This window comes from Ptychodera flava, chromosome 1, assembly GCF_041260155.1.
Source record: "Ptychodera flava strain L36383 chromosome 1, AS_Pfla_20210202, whole genome shotgun sequence".
Classification (NCBI taxonomy): Eukaryota; Metazoa; Hemichordata; class Enteropneusta; family Ptychoderidae; genus Ptychodera; species Ptychodera flava.
Window position 1 is genome coordinate 17,977,570 of NC_091928.1, and position 22,041 is coordinate 17,999,610.

General features: G+C 35.6%; 1 protein-coding gene across 3 annotated transcripts; it reads right to left on the reverse strand.

The window, feature by feature from the left end:
* Positions 1 to 878: 878 nt before the first annotated feature.
* On the reverse strand, positions 879 to 20,965 carry LOC139131841 (1-aminocyclopropane-1-carboxylate synthase-like protein 1). Of its 3 annotated transcripts, none has more exons than XM_070698138.1 (13): positions 20,724 to 20,965; positions 18,072 to 18,223; positions 12,865 to 12,924; positions 11,854 to 11,997; positions 11,332 to 11,398; positions 10,037 to 10,134; positions 9,214 to 9,291; positions 8,543 to 8,643; positions 8,008 to 8,143; positions 7,408 to 7,549; positions 6,660 to 6,806; positions 3,099 to 3,248; positions 879 to 1,844 (listed from the first exon to the last, which is right to left on the reverse strand). In XM_070698138.1, exons 2-13 carry the CDS (start codon positions 18,174 to 18,176, stop codon positions 1,753 to 1,755), a joined length of 1,320 nt encoding a protein of 439 aa, XP_070554239.1. In that variant the 5' UTR covers positions 18,177 to 18,223; positions 20,724 to 20,965; the 3' UTR covers positions 879 to 1,752. The 3 variants fall into 3 exon arrangements, with proteins under 3 accessions (XP_070554239.1, XP_070554246.1, XP_070554232.1); XM_070698131.1 differs by having other exon boundaries at positions 1,687 to 1,844; positions 3,099 to 3,288; positions 6,664 to 6,806; positions 20,724 to 20,916; XM_070698145.1 differs by lacking the exon at positions 11,854 to 11,997 and having other exon boundaries at positions 1,684 to 1,844; positions 3,099 to 3,288; positions 6,664 to 6,806; positions 20,724 to 20,942.
* Between the last annotated feature and the right edge of the window lie 1,076 nt (positions 20,966 to 22,041).

Genomic DNA, 22,041 nt, shown 5'->3' on the forward strand with positions numbered 1-22,041 from the left:
CTGAAACAAACTCTCTGAAACCCTGATAAAAAACGTCATTTACTCAAAATCCTGTCACCATGGCATCTACGCTATTAGCTACACACGTATTGTATTGTGCCTGCTTCACTGTATTTTTTTGAAGTATGCCAATAGTTCTTGGAAGGCATCATTAACATAATTTATATGTAGATTTTAGATATCAACTTTGACTGACGAAGCAGCTGATATGTAATAATTAAACCTCTTGGCATGGATCATTCTGATGTGTATGTGTATTGTATTGTATAGTTCTACATAGAGCAAATAAAAAATGGAAATCAGATTTTTTTCGTTGGTATATTCAGTCTTTCCTGAAGATTTGATGTCAGATTAATTTGGCAAGTGTCAGAATTTATGATTCGGTACACTATCATGTAACTCAGAAGTGAAATTGAAAACAAAACGAGAGTTGTTGTCGGATCACAGACTTTTCAAGGGTACTTTTTTAGAGTGACTGTGTTTTAACCAAAGCAAAGTAGAAATAAAAAATTGAAACATCTGGAAAATGTAGGAAACTGGCAATGATACATCAGAACTGGATGTGTATTCTGATGAAGAGGACAAGAAATGTGAGGATATTGTCATCCAGGAAATTAGCAGTACGGGTGAAAATGAAGAGGAGCTTGAGCTTTCCTCATTGATTACCATACTGTGTTAACAAGATCTAGAAGAGTAGCAGGTACTAAGAACCAAGCACTTTTCAGCCGATGACTGAAATGACCTGGATGAAGGGAGGGAGGGGGGGGGGGGATTCATCGATTTTTTCCATCTCTGCAAGGAGAGAGTCGTCAATTTTTTTTGACATCATAGGGGTTCATCAATTTTAATAGAGACATAATAGAAATCCCCCCCCACCATAATAACTGAACACTCCCTTAGATCAGTAGAATGACAACTCTTGCCAATGACAATGTGAATGAGATAAAATGTCCAAAGGAGTGTTAAATAACTATGTTTTTCTCCTAGCATATTAGCCTGTTGTGTGGTACAATAATACTGTACATTGACTTTTGAACACTAAACACTGAATCAACCAGGGATGTGATGAATGTCTGTAGAACAATAAAGCAAAATCCGTTAACTAGCAACCATTGGTATGTCTTTATTGTTTTAATTAGGAAACATGGACTCATATCAAGGAAAACTTGCTAAAATGGTCATGTGTGTCTTACCACATGCATAAATGTGCTATTAATTGCTGCATTATATACTGTTTTCCTAGAAATACAAATAATAATAATTTTATTACACATAGTTGGATGTCCTCTTCACATTTATCGATGCTTATTTTTAAAATAAGACACTTTTGTATGATAAATATCCCATATGTGTAGATACAGGGACACAAAAAGTTTGTAAATTACATGAGAAGTCTAAATCATTGACTCTTTTACACAGTCTCATGTGTAATGTTTTTTTTACCTAGTTTGGAATATTTATTGACAGTTATATAATTCCTGTTATTTTCTCATCGTATGCAGTATGTGGAGATGCATGCTGCACTTTGATCATAACGATTGCAGTGATCGCAGGTAAGTGATTAGTTCTTGACATATCAATTAAACATTAAAATCATAAAAATAAATCTTTCATGAAATTTGTTAAATTGAAATAGCAAATAGCTTTCAATATGTTAAAATAGTTTGAAAGGAATTCCCTAGTATTGAATATTTTTTATCTGTATAATTTTACCACAATATTTGTTTTCTTCGTTCACATTTCTTGAACAGATCATTTTGTCAGCAATGAGTTGCACATGATTTCTTTGGGCTTCATTGATTTCTTTCTTTTCATTTCAATCACTGTACCAATTCTGTGAAGAACTGTTCAGAAAAAAAGATACCATGGTTACAATAGAAATACATGGAAAGGAACCGCATTTCAAAAATTAATGTTAAAGAAAAAAAAAGGCTATATTATTAGAGATTATTATATACAAGTTGCGACAGGCAGAGTTGAGAAAGTCATATGAAACATTGCGTACATCATTGGTTTTGAATATAATGATTGTTGCACAGTGAAACCACGGCTGTTTATTTTATAAAACGCTTAATTCATATATCAATAAGTTAGCAAAGATGCCAGCATGTAATAACTCGTGCAGCGAGCCGCCGCTGATACGCATGCGTCAGTACACCTCAATAAGCTTTAAATTCTCAGCAGTATCACAGCACAACTCAGATGTACATTCATCATTGAATTGTAATATTATTATGATTAAGGGTAATAAAGATTATTATTATTATTATTATTATTAGTTGTCAGCAACGCTCGCGGCAGGTCTCTTTGTCTCGCGAACTGCCTTTATTCTTCGCTCAGTGAGCTTGCCTCGCGCTGGCTACCAGGCTATCAATAATACCCGTGATGAAGAGGAGTATCTAAAAATATCTTTATCCAAAACAACTCCTACGAACGGTCACTTTATTGAAATTACATAGGCTCAACCGTAGTGTGATATTATCATGGGGTCATAGGGTCATCATCCCAAATAGCTTCAGTGAGTCAAATGACAAAAGCATCGCATTGCTAAAGTATATCTAAGACAAGACCATTTCAAAAACTGTAAGTCTGTAGCTATATACATATTAATATGGGAACAATCAAGTCCTCATATTTTTTAATAATCTGTACAAACCTAAGTGAAAACATATCTAGGAATGTGCAAAACATGGAAAATGCCCGGCACATTGGTGGATAATGAAAGAAAGTTTCAGACACTCAAAAAATCCATGAGTTTTTAAATAACATAAAAAAGCAAGATTAGAGCATATTCTCTGAAATCTATTCATCAAAATGCCAATAAAGGTAAGTTGATAAGAGTTGTAAGAATTATCGATGGCGGAAAGTGATTTTCATCATAGGATGATGGCCTACGGTGATTGCAAGTTTCTTATATTAAATGTGCTGTACATATTTGTCATATTTTAGCATGACTGTGTTCAGGCCTGTGGTTGTCTCATAGAGTTTTTTTTTCTTTGTTGTTTCTTTGTTATTATGTCCATGTAACTGTTTCCTTGCCGGTAACACGGCTAAAAGCTCAAGGTTAGGGAATGTCAGAGATGAAAAGGGTCACTAACCTTGATCTTGTACGTCTCTTGGAAGAGCGAAGACAATCCTGAACCAGCCTGGTTCCTTGCAGTAGAACCCTTGCCCTGGTGTAATGTAGACACCAGCATCGATGAGCTCATAAAACATCTCCATCTCCGCTTCATATACACCCGTGGCCACTTTAGTGTTGATTAAGCCTGTCTGCAGCAAGCAGAAATTCTGTTTGTATAAACGAAACAAAGTGGTGGTCGGTGTAATAAATGTAAGGTTCACTATCGGCACCCCACTGTTAGGATTGAGATAACGTTCTACTAAAATGTCACGCCTGCCCAATTCAACTCGATCACAACACTGCACTGTAGACACGCTGTAAGTCTGCACTCCGACAATGAACATCAATAACAACGGTCGCGAATATCATACGGGAAAATCCTTCAGTAAGGACGTTGGCAGCTTGATTGTTCAAAATATAAGACAATGTGGTGGCAATTTGGCATCTAGCGAGGTACCACGAGGAGCTACAAAAAAAACAAGCAAGCGACCGTTTTAAGATAAGCGTGGAGGGAGCCAGAAAAGTTTGGAAGAGATATACATGTATCAGGACAGGTTCCCTTCAACCGGGATGAGAAAAATGTCGTTCATGGTTACACACATGTGAATACATGTACATGTAAAACGCTACCCCGACTGTACTTTACTCTTACCTTTCCGTACCAAGTGAAATTGGAGTAAGTTTATTCACGGTTTGTAGGAAAGAAACATGGCTTAGTGCAAGTGAATGTTTATTTCGAAAGTTTTGCAGTCAAGACGGGCGATGTCTGTAATTTAATTGCTAACATTTTCAAAGTGGCATTTTCTCAATTCCCGCGTCTGAACAAAGTCTGAACACGACACTTACGATACACGCTATAGTGTCGTTGGTATTCATTCACTGCAATATTGAAATCGGCACAAAATGTGTGATGTTCTGTAACACTGACTGCATTTGAAACACATTAGTTTTACCTAAAACTAAATACTGATAGGGCAAATGCTGTGGTCAACATCATTTGTATACAGTGTATTTTATAATCACTCCGTAATTTCAGGCTAATCGGCGTGTCCACGGGGTACCGATAGTAGGATCGTTATCACCACTGACACAGGGTAAAGTAACCGTTTTATCACCCTTCTGCAGACAGAATTTCTGCTTGCACCAGACAGGCTTGATCAACACTAAAGTGGCCACGGGTGTATCAGTGAAGACATAACCTGACAAAGGAATGTGTCCACTTGTCAATGAACTTGATACTGCTTGCCTTTATAATGCATCATGTGAAGGACAATTGGCAGTGACAGTATACGAACATTCTGATAAAAACATCAGGAATTTGCTGAATGTTACATCTTAGGGTTGCTGTAGTGCGGTCTGCGTCTGTTCTAAATACACTGCTTATGATGTCATTATTTAAAAAAAAACATTAACAGACCACTTGCTCTCTTCCTTGTAGATTGATCAGAGAAGATGTGGGTCAGAATTTAATAGGCTGTGGGCTAGAAAAGGGGGGGGGGGGTCTACGTGCACCCCTGCAGAATAACAAACCTATCTTTTTCAGAAGCCTTTGGATCCCCAGAATACAAAGTGTAATTTTAACAGAAAAAATATAACGACTCAATAGCTGTTACGGACATGTTTTGAAGGGAACTGCAAAATCACGATTTTGCGACTCAGATGCATTTTTGTCAAACCCCTCTTCTTGTAAGTCATCTGCTGAGCTTAATTTTAAACATAACCTGGTTTGTTGGATATCATTATAAAAGCAATGTATTTCTCTTTAAAATGATATATTGTAGTATGCAATATCTTCCATAGTTTTCATGACATAAGACCAAAACTTACTCAATACCCCAAAGTTTATGTCGCAAATTACAGCTAATCTCAAATTCTACCAGTTGTTTGCCTAGACATAATACAAAGGCAATATTTTGTATCAACTTATTTTATTTGCTACAGGGACATGTCAGAAATATGAAATAGACATTTAACAGAAAAAATATTGAGTCACTGTAGCTGTAACCGTCACATTTTGAAGGGTACCGCAAAATCACAGTATTGCCGACTCGCTAGAATTGTTGATATACCAGTCTTCTTAAGCGCCAGTCGGCAATATTGTGATTTTGCTGTACCCTTCAAAATATGACCGTTACAGCTATAGCATCCCAATATTTTTTCTGTTAAAAGTATATTTTATATTTCTCACATGTCCCTATAGAAAATAAAATAGATTCACACAAAGTTTTGCCTTTTGTATTAAGTCTAGGGTATTATATAGGGTTTTGTATTAAGTAGGTAAACAAATGCATATGGTAGAATTTGAGATTATATTTACAGTAATTTGCGATATAAACTTTGGGGTATGGGGAAAGCTTCCACCCTTTCTCATAAAAACTAAAGAAGATATTGCATGTTTGAACATGTCATCTTAAAGAAAAATATATTGCTTTTCAATTGATACCCTATAAGCCAGGTTATATTAAAAAAAATAAGTTCAGAATAAAACTTACAAGATGACACATTTAACAAAAACACATGCGATTCAGCAATACTGTGATTTTTTTGTGATACCTTTCAAATTATGACAGTAACAGCCATTCCACCTCAATAATTTTTCTGTTAAAAGTCTATTTCATATTTCTGACATGTCGCTGTAGCGAATAAAACAAACTAAATACAAAGTATTGCCTTTTGTATTAATGATGTCAAGGTGAAAATAGACAGAATTTGAAATTAGACAGAAATTTGCGAAATAAACTTTGGAGTATGAGGTAAGCTTTGGTCCTATTTCATGAAAACTGTAGAAGATATTACATATTACAATATGTAACTTTAAAGAGGAATCAATTGCCATTGTAATGATACCCCACAAACTAGATTATGTTAAAATATAAGCTCAGTCACGTGGCTCAGCAGATTACTTACTAGAAGATAGGTTTGACAAAAATGCATGTGGGTCGTAAAATCATGATTTTGCGGTACCCTTCAAAACATGACCGTAAAAGCTGATGAGTCCCCACATTGTTTTTGATAAAATTCCATTTTGTATTCTAGGGATCCCAAGGCTTCTGAAAAATATAGGTTTGTTATCCTGGGAGGAGGGGGGGGGTAGACCCAAATCTCCATACAGAGATTGGCGGTGTGGCAGCAGTGCGGCGTAGATAATTCTAACAAAGCTAGAGGGTGACTACTGCTGAGAATTCCTAGGTAGATTATAATTATCCACGCCGCGCACAATTCTGTACGGAGATTGCGTTGACCCCTCTAGCCCACGGCCTATAACCTGCTGTTATGATTTTGCGTGCAAGTTCATATATTTCTTTCATTAATGCCATTCCCAGATTGCCCTACAATGTGTAAGCCGAATTAGAATTTAACACTGTTTTCATCTTCTCTTTTTAACCTTCAATGAGATAATGGTTTATCTCATACATTCTTTAGGAATTTTTTATTATAAACAATGAAGATTGCTCTGATCTAGAGAGATTAAAAATCGATAGTATGACAATATGGCAAACATAAATGTTCAAACTTAATTATGACAGCTAACAGAAACTCACCTTTCTAAAGTCTGCCCAGATGTAGAGACCTGCTGATCTTGCAAGGTGTGGTATCCCTAGCCTTGTCAATCCTTTAGACATTATTTCATGAGCATTCCTAAGTCTCTTACGATTTGTTGGTAAATACGTTTGCGCTACCCATTCTGCAAAAATCAAAGTTCATGTCGCCTCACATACCGGTATACTACATGTGAAGTGACATAATAGTTGCATTTTACTTTGCATTGACACGACGAAAGTGAAGATTAAACCCCTTTCATCTCGATAATTGTCATTTCTCTTTTTCTATATGTAATTATTAAATACTTTATGTGTGAAATTATCAATTGATTGCTCAGTGATTGACAGCATATAGAGCAAGAATGCTATCTTACATGAAAGCTACATCATATATTTTGTAACCATAAATGAGTCAACTGTTTAGCTTTTTTATGATATATGATGAATATGTAGTAAAGTAAGCCTTAAGGTCTATTTAGAAAAACACATTTATTGCACTACATTCAGGTGCAGTGCCAATATAAATTTCAACAACATAGCCAAACGTAAGCTGAACGGTGTTGATTTGTTTACTAAAATAAGATGTTCTTATAACAGAATGATTGGCAACAAACTAGCCTCAAACTAAGCCCCAGGCTGATTTCACGTCCACTGAACTCAACAGCGCATGCTTATAGTAGCAGACTATACTTAGATGCAGCAAATACTTTTTTGTGCCTAAAATATGGTACTGGGAAGATTAACCTTCGTCACAAAGCATGCTGTTGAGTGTAACTTGCACGACAGTTGGTAAAGCAAACCAGTAAGCCACTCCTGCAACAGCCGATAAAATCTCTTTATTCCAGCTGTAAATTACACCGCAGCGTAGACCAGATATGGAGAAATCCTGCAAGAGAAACTTCACGTTATGGTCGGAACAATACTCGTATACGTGAGGTATATGCTTGAATCCCACTGCTGCCACCAATGTAATGGCGTAAGTTGACCCTTGCTGCAGGTATGTATTTAGTGATGAAATCATATATATCACTTCATGCTGTTACAACAGCAATATGCTTGTATCTACAACAAACATTGTAGAAAGAATTTCGAACAGATTAACAAGGGTATGGTGGCCATTTTGAAATTTATTTATCAGTAAATTGAAGGTAATGTATTTCTCTGATGCAACACTTGGTAACCTTGCTTGTGATTTTTATCCTTGATTTTTAGCAGATGGTCGAAAGTTTCCATTTGGTTATTTTGAGTGAACACACAAAACCTGTTTCTAGGCAACTGCTACCTTAATTGTAGTCTTGTTTAGAATCAATACATTTCAGGAATACGACATTGCGCTGTCCCTACCTTCGAAAATGACCAAGTGAAGTGAGTTCTGTCAGGATCTGGCAAATCTTCCAGACTTAGCACACTGGTGAACTCTGCTTCTTCATCAAACACAGAAAGCATGTAGATCTCATCCACTATGACATGTAGTCCATGTCTGTAGTTATGGGAACAAACAAACAAACAAACACAATAAATAAATCTTTTTATTTCTACAAAGTGGATACATATATATGGACAGACTAGTACCGGACACTCTAACAAATAATTTGGACTAGAAGGCACAAATGTCTATACAAATTGTATAAACATCACATGAATAAATGATAAATGTTATTTTAAGTATTATAAATGATGGGCAAAAGTGTCAGCCTTGAATAACATCATATCATGAGGTGATTATGAATATTATTGATTAACTTTTTCACCATCATGGTTGTTACTGGTGAGAGCAGACCTACTTACGGGGAGCTTGGGTTTAACGGTTGAGTTCAGTGAAGTATGCATGAACTGACATTAGGACTAATTTGTTTTTGGGTGTCCTTTATAGACTCACCTTTTAGCAAAATGCAAACAATCCATCAAGAGTTGCTTGGAATAGATATCACCCAGTGGGTTGTGTGGATTTATAAGAAATAAGCCTCGAATATTAATGTCCTGTGACAAAACAAATCTTAGTAGTCGTTGAGTTGTAAAGCTTATGAAATTATAAACTTCTGAAAACTATAATCTTCCTTAATAAAATCAAATCATTTACATGATAAAAATATTAACGTCAAAGTATCTGGTCAAGCGGTCTTAGTTCGTAACACTCTAGCTTTAGACTTTGGTCAAAAAGTGGTTCCTTTGCATCCCTTTTCTACTCCAGGAGGTTTACTTGGATCGATTTTGTCGAACCTTCGATATCCCGAAATTATCCCTCTAAGCCATCGAAGAAACTCTATTGCTTAAAAAAGAACCCCTTTACAGTCATTCACATTAATATGAAATATTAGAATGACACACCAGGACTGAATGGTATTTATTAAAAAAACAACCTGGAAAGATTACGCGGGAGCACATCACATTAGACTTCTCTCGAATTTGATTGCCATACTGATCATGAATTACACTATGCAACTTGGCTGCATGCAGTTTTCAAAAAGTAAGGTCTGGCACAATCTTATAGCAGTATTTCTCAAAGTCTTTTTCCTTTGGGTTCAACAGATAGGTCTAAGTGAAATATACCTTTTGTGTCGCTTGTCCAAGTGCATCTTCCAACATATCAACTGTCAGTTGGAATGGTTTTCCATTCTCCCCAGATGTCTGTCAAATTATGCGACAGTTAGAGTTTATCGGATGATTTGGAATAAGCTCCTGTATTAGTAATTAATGTATAAATGTAGCTCGGTGCTTGCTGATGCAATGACTCCTCCATATATTAAACCGGCAAATTACTTCTCATTCAACTGACAGCGAAAAAAGCGCACGCATGTCTCCAATGTTCCTCACAATAAACAAGATGAATGAAATCTGGCGGCGTGAAATAAATGAGTAGTAAAAGCTCTGTTACGGTAGAATGCGCCTCGGGGACATATATTTAGACCCTCAAAATTTTTCAAATCTTCTCTGGCCTATCACTTATGATGGTTCATTTTAAAGCTCTTGGTGTAAGATAACTTTTCTCTCTTAGTTTTTGCAAAATCGAAAATTTTATTTTTCTCTATACAGTTAACACAGCGATGGCAGCCATTTTGAATTTCAAACATCGGTAAATCATGAATTTGCAGGACAAAAATTTTAACCGTGACCCTCTATTTTATTAATTCTTGATTTTAAAAGAGAATTGTTTGAAGATCCCTTGAGGAAAGTGTGAGCAAAAGTTTAAGTCTTTCACTTTCGAGGCGCATACTACCTCAAAGTATTATTATTCTGGAACTCATTATTTCTGTTTCGGACTTAAAGTTTATGCAAACTGTCAATGCTGTGCGTAAACCAGCTTTCGAGGAAACGAAGGAAGGCTTACAGCTAGCTAAACCCTTTCAGAACAATACAATAGGAAGTACTAAACCTGACTGCAAAGGTCACCATAAAATATATCTGTCAGAGGTATTCCTTCAACGCTTTCCTTGACAACAGGGGAATATGGAGTCATCGTCAACCATTCATCTACAATAAAATAGTATGCATAATTTTTTCCTTAAAAAGAGCGACCGACTTTGCTTTAATACTCGATATATTTAGAGTCCACCAATGCACCAGTGTCTCTTCACTAGTGTCTCTATATACATGCCGATATACCACAAACGTTGTCAGTAAGAACTAATGAAGTTGTTTTCTTGAACGATCTCCCACAATTGCAAAATAATTACTAGCAACGTCTTTGCCCCTTCAATATTGACATAGGGGTCATATTCATAAACAGATTCACCTCTCTCTCTCTCTCTCTCTCTCCTCTCTCTCTCTCTCTCTCTCCTCTCTCTCTCTCTCTCTCTCTCCTCTCGCTCTGAATAATTGACCGCCAACAAAGAAATGGCAGGAGAACCGCTTTATCTCGTATAGATGTAAATTTGTAATGCGTGAATTACAGCTTTAGTCACAAATGGTCAGTCGAAAACTGCAGGTGTGGCATCCTGACTGCCGTTCAATGAAAATTAATGATATATTTTCCGACTATCCGACACAGTTTTCAGTGTGTGTGTGTGTGTGTGTGGGGGGGGGGAGGGGGTGTCTGTAGCTTTAAACTTATAACAACAAATCAACATACCATATACTGGCCATGGTAACCGTTACATTTCATTTGATGGACATTACGTTTAAGGTACCCCGAAACACAATCAACAGTATAAATAAAGTATTAAATCAGAGGAAGAATTTCAAGCTTTATCAGATCCCAATTATGTCTTAATCTGTGTTGTAAATTTGGTGGTTTGTGAACAGTGCAAGCTTGAGAATGAACATGAAACAGAACGAGCTATCCGAACGTTGTATGAAAATTTAGGATGTAAGGTCACAGATTTCATAAACAAGAATATTAACCTAACTAACAATCGTTTCATCCCATTATACAGTGCTTCAATGCCCACTACCGTCTTATATGGCCACCCGTTAAAGGTATACTGTCACCTGTTCCAATTTTGCCACAGTTACCATGGAAAGAGAAAATCTAACCAAAAACAGATTTTAAGCGGGTGGCCGCTTTTTAAAAACAGCGCCCTCATATGGGCATTTCGAATACCAAGGAACACCCCTTTGACCATATATGGGCATATTTAGATTACAGGTGACTGTATACCTTTAATGCCACGATCTTTCAACGCCAACATAATTCCTACAGGGTGAATCCATAACTCCATGACTACTCACCTCCTGGGTCACTGAGTACCAGTGACAATGCAGCGAGGCATGAACCACACCCATTCAGAACAACAAGCTGAAATAGAAATAAAGCATATATAACATGGTAGTTTTGGGGTGTGTTATATCCACTCCCAAGACGTAAAACTTCCGAGTTTAGCTTTAATAGCATGTACGAACATCAATTGGCTATGGTTAGATGAGAGGATGCACACACTCCTCTCTCTCTCTCTCTCTCTCTCTCTCTCTCTCTCTCTCTCTCTCAAAACACGCACACATACACAAAATATACATATATGTATGTATGAATGTATGTATGTATGTATGTATGTATGTATGTATGTATGTATGTATGTATGTATGTATGTATGTATGTATGTATGTATGTATGTATGTATCTATGTATGTATCTATGTATGTATCTATGTATTCTACTACTATATTTAACCATGTTTTATGGAAATGCAATGGCACAACTACTTTTGTTTTCAATTATATAACTACACAAGAGAGAGCCAAACGAAATCTTACGTTATTTTGATCAAGCTGTTTATGTGCTTTGGCGTGCTTAGTCAGGAAAGTGCACAACGTATTCTTAAACGACGTCAGTCCAGTGTAATCATGGTATCTCAATATGTCAACGTCTTTATTAAAGAGTGGCTCCACTTGGGACAGCTAAACAAAAAAGCAACGGAATAGGTAATGAATTAATGTACCGACCTGTTCAGTAGCTGTAAAATAATTTTAAAGGAATCACTTTGTTTTCGCAGTGACTAAGTCACCCGATTGTGCAAATAACCTGGTAGGTAGGACTCGGGTCAAAGTTTTAGCCATGAATTACTCAGATAAAACTACCTTTGCGATGCTCTACACAAAGAACCCGTAGCTATAGTTGACATCGGGGTTTTTCTCTCGGGACAGAGCTGACATGCGTGTGTTGTCGGAGAGTTTACCGTTTTCAGCTCGTCTTTCAAAATCAGCATAAAAACAAAAGAATCAGGACACCTGAATCGGAGCAATCCACTGTAACCAAGGGTAAACATCGGGTGGTACTGAGCATAGTAACTCGTGCAAGATACTGCAAAGACAGATCTATTGTTCATACGAAGGAAAGTATTTTGAATTATGTCATTCCAGTATTGATGACGCCAATACAGCGATCTGATTGGTCGAGACATGAAAATGACCGTAATATTGGCGATATACCACGGCTGGCACATGCGCGAGTTCTCGGCAGCACCAAAAATCCCCTGTTTTACGTCCCATGACATAATTTCAACATACTGTTATGTATGTTAAACTTATAGCAATAAACCACACACAGCGACGGCAACCATGAGATTTTGACCAGTTCACATGCATCATATATGCACGAACTATCGCTCGCTTAAATGTGTCATAAAAATGTACGTAAAATCGCGAGGCGAAGTAAAATTTAGGGTTCAAACTTCTGTGGCAGTTGTTAATAGCTAGGATACGGCATACGTTCATTTAAATTGATTCCAGTCCCTCAGTGGTAACTTCATTAGATACCTCACCTACCTTTTCAGCGACTATGTCACAAGAAATAGTGTTTTCAGACGTTCCAGCATTGATGATGCCCTGCAAAGAGATACATAGCCATCAGCATCGAATCCTCAATGTGCCCTTTGGCTAGTCCATAAACATGCTGGTGGTTGGGCGAACGGTACGTTATAACATTTCACCCGGCAGGGAGGTTTCATAAAGCGTCATGCTGGCGGTATTGAACGTGTGCATGGTTAAATAAAGAAGCACATTTAAATTCTTGGAGAAGCTACGCAAAATTTGGTAATGTTACGAGAGAAACGACTACTCTAAGGAGTTCGATATTTCTGCAATAGGAGCCAGTATGAACCTAGTATTGGATATGTATCTCGGAGTTATCACGATTACTCTGCCGCCCCCCTATCGGTGAGGATGGACTCGTACCCTGTAAACATACTGCGCATGAAGCGGATAGCAGAGAGTTGTGGTCATACGTCAATAACATAATAACGCTGCAGTCAAAATAGGGTTAGACCCACCACAAATTGCAACAGAATTTTTTCTTCAGAATGCATTTCAGAGAGGTACCCAGAACAACATATTAAAAGTTTACTCGAATCCACCTTGGGGAAATATGTCTAATTTGCATAAATCAAATATGGCGGCCAACCATCCAACAAAATAACATAATTTGCTATATATCACATGTTAAACAAGCTATTTCAGTGATTTCAAAGTCTGACACTAGTAATTTGGCCCAGGGAATCATTTTGGAGGTATAACGTTCCTTATAGGTACTCCATTAATTTGCATAATTCCAATATGGCGGCCAACATTCCTACAAAAGACATTTTCGGCCGTATACCAAGTATTAAACAAACTATTTCAGTGATTTTAAAGTTAAAAGTACATTTCTTTTGCATGGAAAAACGATTTTTAAAATGCTATGATTTGCATAGGTAATTTGTTAATTTGCATAAATTCAATATGGTGGCCAACATTCCTACAAAGGACATTGTCGGTCATATACCACGCATTAAACAAGCTATTTCTTTGATTTTAAAGTTTTAATATTTTTCTTGGGTATGAAGAAACACTTTTAGTGGCTCAATTTTTACAAAGGCCCTTTGATAATTTGCATAAATTAAATATGGCTGCCATATTAATGCGTCATGGCTTAATAGCTTCTAATATATATAACGGTTTTGGTATAGTTTTTAGCACTAGGAAACTATCAAGAAGAAACTGTTAAGTCCTTGGACATTCATTTTTTAATTTTTTTTATTTTTCTGTATATGACGACTGTTAATGAATGTTAGTCTTCTGAATGATATATTCTCTTTCTAAATATAACATTGAATTCATCTGTGCGCGGCATTTTCGTAATTTGTAAGGGTGTTTAACATTCTACAGTGACAAAGCATGTAATCTGTAATGTTTACTGTTAAAAAAGACGTGTTCAAAATCTTTAGTTTTTAATTTAGACTGAACCCCCTTCTTATGGATGGGTGCATCTTTATAAGATCCCTTAAATGATAGGCAAGAAGTCATCATACATAACAGCAAAATACAATAAACACAACAAAGCTAAAAAAACAGAAAAAATGATATGACCGAGCTGTTACTTTTATTGAACATTTAAATTTACTGTTTTTATTTGTCACTTTTTTCTTTGTTTTTTAATGTAAAGCGCATTGAGATATTTAAATATGTAATGCGCTATATAAGAAATAAAGATTATGATTATGATTATAAAAAATGTCGTAATACACACAAATTGAAACTTAGCACTATTGCAAACAATGTCAGATTCATAACAACTTTATGGACACACAAACTCAAAAAAATCTGAAAACTGCATGCTTTAGCAAAGACTTACAATTAATCCAAACACAGAATCCAACTATTACACAATGCAAAGAAGTACATCTTGAGTCATTTTTCCAAGTGTCATTTTTCAAATGTACATGTTTGTATCGTGTAACAGTTGGATTCTGTTGGGCTAATGAGTTGTTTGAATTAATTTTAAGTCTTTGCTAAGCATGCAATTTTCAATTTTTGTGAGTTTGTGTGTTGATCAACTTTTTAAGAGTGTGACATTGTTTGCATCAGCGCTAAGTTTTAATTTGTCTTTATTGTGGCATGTGTTATTTTTGGTCACATTATTTTATTTTTTGCATTTTTATTAGCTTTGTTGTGTTTATTGTATTTTTGCTGTTATATGTGATGACTTCTTGCCTATCGTCTAGGGGAATGTACCAAAGATGCACTCGTCCATAAGGAAGGGTTTCAGTCTAAATTAGAAACTAAAGATTTTGTCCACGACTTTTTTAAAACAGTAAACATTAAAGATTACATGTTTTAACACTGTAGAGTATAAAGCACCTATAAAATCACAAATAATGCCAGACACAGATGAATCCAATGTTATATTCAGAAAGAGATTATTATTAGATGACTAACAATCATTAACGATTGTCATATTTAGAAAAATCACAATTAATTAAAATTGCATGACTTTCTTACATCTCATTAATAAACGCACATCAACATATACATATTTTAATCCTTTAGGAAGTCATATATGTAAGTCTACCAAATTTGCTTTAACATTCTTTTCAAAATACAATATATTTATAGGGTATTTTAACGAATTCAGGTATCACAGACACCTATTAAAATAAACATTTATTCGTCAATGGATCGTTATTGTAAGTAAATTTATTGTACAGTTTCCACATTTTAAAAAATAAATGTTCAAGGACTTAATGTGGAGCTGCATGTTGCCAACACAGTTTTTTTTCGAAGGAATATTTCTCATCTAAGATGACAAGGAAACCCGTACAAACTATTTTGTGAAATGTAATATTTCATTTGAAACAAGAGTATATCCTCATTCTAAAATCTTGAAATTCGGATAAAAGGGAAGCAGGAATTCGGGTGATTTGCATACATTTGCATACATTGACCCTTCTATATCATGCAACTTACGACTGCTTGCCAAGCTAAAAGGTGAACCTAACCAATTTTTAATCTTGGGCTAACAAATTAATAAAAATTGGAAGAATATTTGCAAAATATATGTTGAGCAAAATACAGTGCGTTGGGTGCAGTGCCCTCTTTACAGTTTTTTCTTGATATTCCTATTCCTAAAAACTCTACCATAATCTTATCTATATTAGAAGCTATTTGGGAATTAATTTGGCAGCCATATTTAATTTCTGAAAATCATCAAAGTGTCTTTTAAAAGCATTGAACCACAAAAGGTTTTTCTTCATGCTCAAGAAATATAATTAAATTTCAACATGGCTGAAATAGATTGTTCAATACATTTTATGACAGAAAATTTCTTTTATATTGGATTTATGCAAATTAACGAAGTGCCAAGGCAAATCATTGCACCTCAAAAATCATTTGTCCATGCCAAAGAAATATACTTTTAACTTTGAAATCACAGAAATAGCTTGTTCAACCCTTTGACTGCTGTAATTTTTTACACAAAAATTTTAATGCAATATTTTACCAATTTCTGTGAACTTTTCTGTACGGTTTTTTCATAATTTTGGACCAAATGGATATCGTATTTCAGCAGTTTAATCAAAATGTTGGCGAAAAGCAGAAAAATTGACTATGGTACATATTATAAAGTTGACAAAATAGACTTTGGCGCCCAAAGGGTTAATACATGGTATATGACAGAAAATGTCTTTTGTAGGTGTGTTGGCAACCCTATTGGATTTATGCAAATTAACGAAGTACCTATGCAAATCATGGCATCTTGAAAATTGTTTGTCCATGCCAAAGATATACACTTTTAACTTTGAAATCACAGAAATGGATTGTTTACCCTTTGACTGCTGTAATTTTTTACACCAAAATTTTAATGCAATATTTTACCAATTTCTGTGAACTTTTCTGTACGGTTTTTTCATAATTTTGGACCAAATGGATACATTTTTCAGCAGCTACATATGTTTATCAAAATTTTGGCAAAAGCAGAAAATTGACTGTGGTACATATTATAAGTTGACAAAAATAGACTTTGGCGCCCAAAGGGTTAATACGTGGTATATAACAGAAAATGTCTTTTGTGGGTATGTTGGCCACCATATTGGAATTATGCAAATTACAAATTACCTATGCAAATCATAGCATCTCGAAATCGTTTGTCCATGCCTAAAATATACTTTTAACTTTAAAATCACTGAAATAGCGTGTTTAATACGTGGTATATGACCGAAAATGTCCTTTGTAGGAATGTTGGCCGCCATATTGGAATTATGCAAATTAATGGAGTACCTATATGAAACATTATACCTACAAAATGATTCCCTGAGCCAAATAACTAGTGTCAGACTTTGAAATCACTGAAATAGCTTGTTTAACATGTGATATATAGCCAATTATGTTATTTTGTTGGATGGTTGGCCGCCATATTTGATTTATGCAAATTAGACATATTTCCCCAAGGCGGATTCGAGTAAACTTTTAAAATGTTGTTTTGGGTACTCATTAAAATGCATTCTGAAGAAAAAAATTCTGTTGCAATTTGTGGTGGGTTAGGTGCCAAAATCTCGTAGATTGACTGGACAATAACGCTGAACGCAAATGATGCACAAATAATTTGTCCGCATTTTCAGCATCAACTATACGAACATTTAACCTGCTAGTGTTACAATTGCTACTAGAGTCACACTTATTCAAATGAATTTATGGCTCAGACTACAAACTACAACAACAGTCGTGCATACAACAAATTTGTCCGAATTTTAGGCACCGTTGTCCGAAGTCGCGAGCATGCAGCTATATTTAGTAACAAACCTGAAATCGCGATCAACTCTGTTGAGTAATCCAATTTTATACAATAGCTACCCCTTACAGCCGCAGTGCCATCAATTTAGAATAAGGGGAGTGAACCGAACAACATCTCATTTTGAATATCACAAATGCTAGTTTACACTGGGCAAGAAATGTGATGTGCTTTGTGTCTGTTTATCGCCCAGTGGGTCCTACTGAACATGGAACTGTTATCAAGAACTATCACTGAAGCTGGTCGAAGAAAACAACAAACAAACTCGATAATATACATTTCCTGGCACACATCATGCCTTTACAGTGTTATTACTTCAAAAATTACATTTTGAGAAACATACGCTTATGTTACTTCAAGGCAATTTGTAATCTAAAATATTATGTAAAGTTAACACTGAACAGATAGAGATGCAGCCGATATGTGAACGTACATTTGGATTGGACTCTGCATTATAGGGATCTGCTAAGCACTTTGCAAACCCTATATCAGTGACTTTCGTTGCATTCTGTATATCAACTCCTCTCTTAGACAACATTTTATGGTCTTCACAATGCAGGTCACACTTTCCACAAATATATTACCCTGAGAACAGAAGAGGAGAAAAAATATTATGTGATGTGAAGCGCTGCACCTAAAACAATGTATTTTGATCCACAATCACATTTCTGCAAATATTCATTCAATTTTAATTAATTTGTTGACCCTAGATTAAAATATTTGTTGGGAGTATCTTTTAGCTTGTGAAGCAGTCGTAAGTTACAGGATAAAGAAGTGTTAATTTATGCAAATGTAAACAAATCACCGATTTTTCAGCTTCTCTTTTCTCTCAAATGCAATATTTTCAAAGAAATTAACTTCACTGTGGCTTGGTCAAATACTAGTATTCTGAAATTTTCACATTATCTTCTTGAAATGCTATATAACAAAAAGATTACTTTGTTTGGTAACAAAGTTTTTACCTTTCGAATAAGAGGCATTTTAATTTTGCTAACAATGTTTTAATCACTTTTTGAGTATCAGTCTTTCAACCTATGCCATTTTAGAATGAGGACGGATAATGCGAAATAAAGTAGTCGGTTTTTGTATATATACTTTTCTTTCAAGTGAACTATTACATTTAAGAATGTAGTGTCAAGTTTTTGACTTAAAATTGATTTTTATCATTAATACCAAAATCGAGGTTTTTACCCCAAATATACACCCACTTCATCATTGGAGTAAACTAATGCTACTATATTAAACTGTAGATTCTCTGCTTTTTGAAAATATATAGTATGAGGGGGTTTTCTTGTCATCTAAGATGAGAAATATTCCTTTGAAAAAAACTGTGTTGGCAACGTGCAGCTCCACCTTGAGACACCATAAGTTTCCTAATATTCTCAATCTCACGGAAGTTTATGTTACGCATTAAATTGAAACAGTTAAACTTTTTCACATACTTGCTTATGGAGACTACAACCTTTTGCCTTTAACATCGAGAGTAAAAATTATGGATTAACACGTGCATATTTGAATTAGGAAAAGTCCATTGAAGTTATCGAATTTGAAAATTTGAAACGGCGACAAGAATAACCATAAACCATAAATTAATTTATCTTAATTTACTTCCAGTTTTCTGTCACCGTCCGTTGAACAAAACCAAGATGCAATCTGTCACATAATACGGAATACAAACGACCAAACTAGAGAAATTGTTGAAGTAGAGCGAAAATCATCTGGCAATTTGAAAGAAAATCAAAAATTAAGAAACCAATCAAAGTCGGCATTTTAAATGAAATAAACCAACACTCCCCTAAGCAAACTGACTGATTTGAAAGGCCGTCAGAATACAGAAACAGTAGAAAGGTTAAAAAAGAAGAAATGAAAACGTTTTTATTTCTCGAAACAACTTTTCAAAACATATTTTTCAAACACTGGAAAGCATTCACTAGTATTGACCCGAAACTATCTCAAGGCAAAAAAAAAAGAAAAGAAAAAGCATCTTGCAGGGTCAAAAGGTTAAACCCGGAATTCTAATGTACCAATGTACAAAAAACCCAAACCCCAAAACACACAAAAAAAACAAACAAAAAGAACTTGCACACAGGCGCAAAGAAATACGTGTATTTTCATACGCGTTCGCTTATGTAGGTTTGTTTGTACCGTCAGCCACGTGATCTTTAGGGCGTATTGAGCTGTAGAACTTGAACACGCCGTGTCCCTTTTATTCCGGGGTACGACACGTCACCACACACAGGATCGCGCACATATAGAGTCAGTTAATAGTGATTGAACTGTTCAAATAACAAATCTGACTTCTCACCGTTAGAGGGAAGATGACTGTCATCATGGAACCAAAAGTTCTGGTAATTGACCCGACTGCAATCACTGACAGATGTCAGATTAGTACAGCCTTTACTGTTAACACACGAACCAGCGAAAGTTTAAAAACAAAGAAAAAATAAACAGAATATTTCCTGAAATAGCTGTAGCGCACAAACATGTCTGCGACTACTGTGCTGTAGGTATACGATGATATTCCGTAATGAGTTCTCTCTAACATAAGACGAAGCAAATGTCGATCATTGTCTCACGTTGTTTATTCGAATATAAACATACATTCCAGATTGAGAATAACTAGTTCTCAGAGAGCGATTAACTGAAAAAATCAAGGACTGATACAGGAATAAGTAACTAAACTGTATTAAAATTCTAACGCAAGGGTCAGTAGATCAACTTGTATGACGTATCTAATAAACGTCCTCTAGTGACATCGTCTCAACATTTACTTTGCCTATATCTCATTTTACATAACCATGAGTTTCTGAGTGTTGGAAAGTAACTGCCTGAAAGATTTACCAACTTATCCAAAATTCCACAAAATATAAATACTGAAACAACTAATTCAACTAATCTAAAATCAAACGTAATGAATACAATCAGTGTCCATTCGAGGTCAGACAGTTCTTGACAATGTCCGGTGATATCTTTCCTTCAAGTGCACAATATCAGTGCAATGCAGAGATAGGGTAGGACCAGCGAAGGTCCATTGAGAACTCATTCAGCAGTGTTCAGCTTATCATACAAGAAAATATTAACTCACCGGATACTATATGAATTTTTAGACAACTATGGCACCTGACATGTCTACTCCTGCTCCTCATGAAAGGTCGTTACAAGCAATTCTGTCGCGAAAACCATCCGCCTTTCTTCTTGACTTGGTATGGCTTTCAAGGTAGGGTCGTGCGTAAAGTTTGAATACAGTGCCACGCCTGCCCAATTGACCCCATCACAATGAAATGCAGCGGTAGTCTCTAGAGCCAAGATCACTTCGCGCCTCGACATGTCTGTTCCTACCGCCAACGGCGCACTTTACATAGAGACGGTTTATTTTGCGTCAAGGTGTATGAAGATAATACATGAGGTGTAATAATGAAGTAAAGGCACATAATAGTTTGTGACCATTTCGCAATGAAATCACCATGTATTTGAAGCTAAGCGACCACAGGCGCTTGAATTACTGCTGCCCACGGTTCGAATGCATTTATACTCAATTTAGACTCAATTTATACTGTAACTTGCTAATTGCAAGGTTTAAGGGGTTAAAACAGATGATTCTAAACCTACACAAAAATGTATGAATCCTGTGTACTCCTGACTCTTGATTACTGTTCCGGTGTTTAGGGTTTCCAAAAGTTTGATTCATGTGAGGCGGTTTAAAAGAGACCGCTGAGGTTCTTTCTGGAAACTCACAGATTTTCACCACATCCTGCAGTTACGGGTGATACAGGATGGCACTCGTGCATTACAAGAAGATGGATCAACATGTTAAAACTATGGAAACACTTATCCAGTCTTGACGGAAACAAATCACAAAGAGGGTATTTTTGTGGGATAATTCCTTGATTTGTAATAATTGGTCTTAAAATATTTATCGTATCCTGCAAAAGGTTGACTAGGATGAACAGATCCTTTTTGATCTGGATTTAGAACTATTTAAAGAGAAGACTTTGTTACATAACAAGGCAGGATGGTTAGAAAATATGCAACATAAACCTAACTTACGCACTTATATGAAAATTAAATCATTGTATAAAGTTGAAAAATATGTAAATTTTAAGTCAAGGGTCTCTGCTAGCTTAAATTCGTATGGGTATTTTATCCCTTCGTATTGAGACAGGGGGTTTAAAAATGAGCCAGTGATTGCAAGATCGTATCTGCAGATTTTGTGATAAAAATGTTGTGGAGGATGAATGCCACTTTTTATTTGAATGTCAAAATATCATAGGCAAAGACGTATGTACATTTTAACAATTCTGGTAAAGTGTTTGGGATAAACCTATCACCGATAACCTAAAATACCTGTTTTCTGAGCCTGTTAGGCAGTTTGCAAAATTTATTGAAAAAGCATTTTATAAACG

Excerpts from the sequence above, each read along its gene's own strand:
- LOC139131841 (XM_070698131.1), bottom strand. The coding sequence starts at position 18,176 with ATGTTGTCTAAGAGAGGAGTTGATATACAGAATGCAACGAAAGTCACT. Across the intron at positions 11,998-12,864 it reads GTGACATAGTCGCTGAAAAG|CTGTCCCAAGTGGAGCCACT; the intron begins GTAGGTGAGGTA and ends TTTTTTGTTTAG. Across the intron at positions 9,292-10,036 it reads ATGGTGACCTTTGCAGTCAG|ACATCTGGGGAGAATGGAAA; the intron begins GTTTAGTACTTC and ends ATAATTTGACAG.